We start from the raw sequence: 1,381 nt of genomic DNA, 5'->3' as shown, positions 1-1,381 counted from the left end.
AGGTTGCAGATGCGTTGTTGCATGGGGGTCAGCAGTACAGGGGCTACTGCTGGGCCACTGCCGCCACCGCCACCGCCTGTCCCAGGCCCGCCAGCTCCATCCACGGCGGCCCGGACCTGGGCCACCTTGCGACGGACCTCGCTCTTGAGGTCGGACCACTTCTTCTTGACCTCTGGCAGCTCCCTGCGGCAGGTGGCCACGGCGTTGACCCTTCTCAGGATGCCGTGCCCGGCCGCGCTCTTGGCGGCCAGAGGGACCCCGGCGTCGAAGTGGTTCACCAGCAGGTGCTTCTTCAGCTCCAGCTCCTCCACGATGATCTCCACCTCCCGCTCAGAGAAGTTCATCTTCCTCTTCTTGGCTGGGACGGCCATGGCCTCTCCCGCCCCTCTTTTAAAATAAATTATAATCCCCTCAATCTCCCCAGTTTCCTTTCTCTCCTTCCAGCCTCGCCCCTCACCTACCCCCTACAGGGGATAGGTCCGGCTTACTCTAGGCCAAGTACTAAGCCCTTGGAAACCCCTCTCGCTACGCAAAGTGCGTACAGCCCAGCACCGACCCGCCCGGCCGCTGCCAGCCAGCGGCGTAATGGCTTCCTGAATCTGCCTCTTCCTTCGGGGTGTGCGGAGATCCGCCCACTTCCCCTCTTCCCGCCTCCCAGAGCTTCTCCGGGAGAACCCGCCCTCCCGGTTGGTCGCGGTTCAAGCATCACGTCGGTCACTGGCTCTTTCTGTCTGTCGCTCAGCTAAAGAGCACGCCTACTTATTGAAATTGGCCTGATTACTGGTCGAAAGGCGTGTCTGTCGCTCCAGCGCGCCTGCCCCCTAGCCTTTATTCACTTCCCTTGGAAAGCCCTTCTGTCGTTCAATTATCGTATTGCGACTACTATGCCGTTAAATTCAGCTATTTTACTGGTGGTTTAGGGAATTAGACTACCAAAACCCCGCTTCCTCTGTATACTGAGTACTTTCGGCCTTGAGCCGTTGGCCAACTAATTTTTAATTCCATTCACGAACAAACTCTGCCTTGCCACTGCAGTCCCCAACTGCCATCGCACAAATCCTATTTCTCCCCCAGAGCTTACGCTCCCTCCGTACAAGACCGCTCCGCTCATCCTTAGGTTTCGCTGTCTAAACAGCGTTTATCAATGGAAATTGGACACTGGGCCTTCGGCCGGCCATCACGTGACTTCTGCCGAACGCTGCCGGATACCCTCTCCCCGGCCCGGCTCAAGCCAAGCCCCGCCTCCCTCAGTTTGAATCGGCTCCAGGCTGAGCGCGACGCCCCCGCCCACTCCATTGATCCGAGCAGTCGCGAGTGGCGCGGGCAGGCCCCGGCCCGGCTCCCCTCCGCGGCCCGCCCCGCCCGAGCTCCGTCCCGGCCT

General features: G+C 60.3%; 1 protein-coding gene across 1 annotated transcript in view; it reads right to left on the bottom strand.

Annotated features, from left to right (window-relative positions):
• The window catches only part of NAIF1 (nuclear apoptosis inducing factor 1), a 4,607-nt gene extending 4,025 nt beyond the window's left edge, over window positions 1-582 (bottom strand). Inside the window, exon 1 of the mRNA XM_008054183.1 lies at window positions 1-582. Coding sequence (XP_008052374.1) covers window positions 1-371 — 371 coding nt within the window. The 5' untranslated portion in view covers window positions 372-582.
• Between the last annotated feature and the right edge of the window lie 799 nt (window positions 583-1,381).

Source organism: Carlito syrichta, unplaced genomic scaffold, assembly GCF_000164805.1.
Source record: "Carlito syrichta isolate Samal-C Ts95f unplaced genomic scaffold, Tarsius_syrichta-2.0.1 Scaffold289188, whole genome shotgun sequence".
In the NCBI taxonomy this organism is placed as follows: domain Eukaryota; kingdom Metazoa; phylum Chordata; class Mammalia; order Primates; family Tarsiidae; genus Carlito; species Carlito syrichta.
The sequence above is the reverse complement of the archived record's forward strand: the minus strand, read 5'-3'. Positions and strand labels throughout refer to the sequence as shown.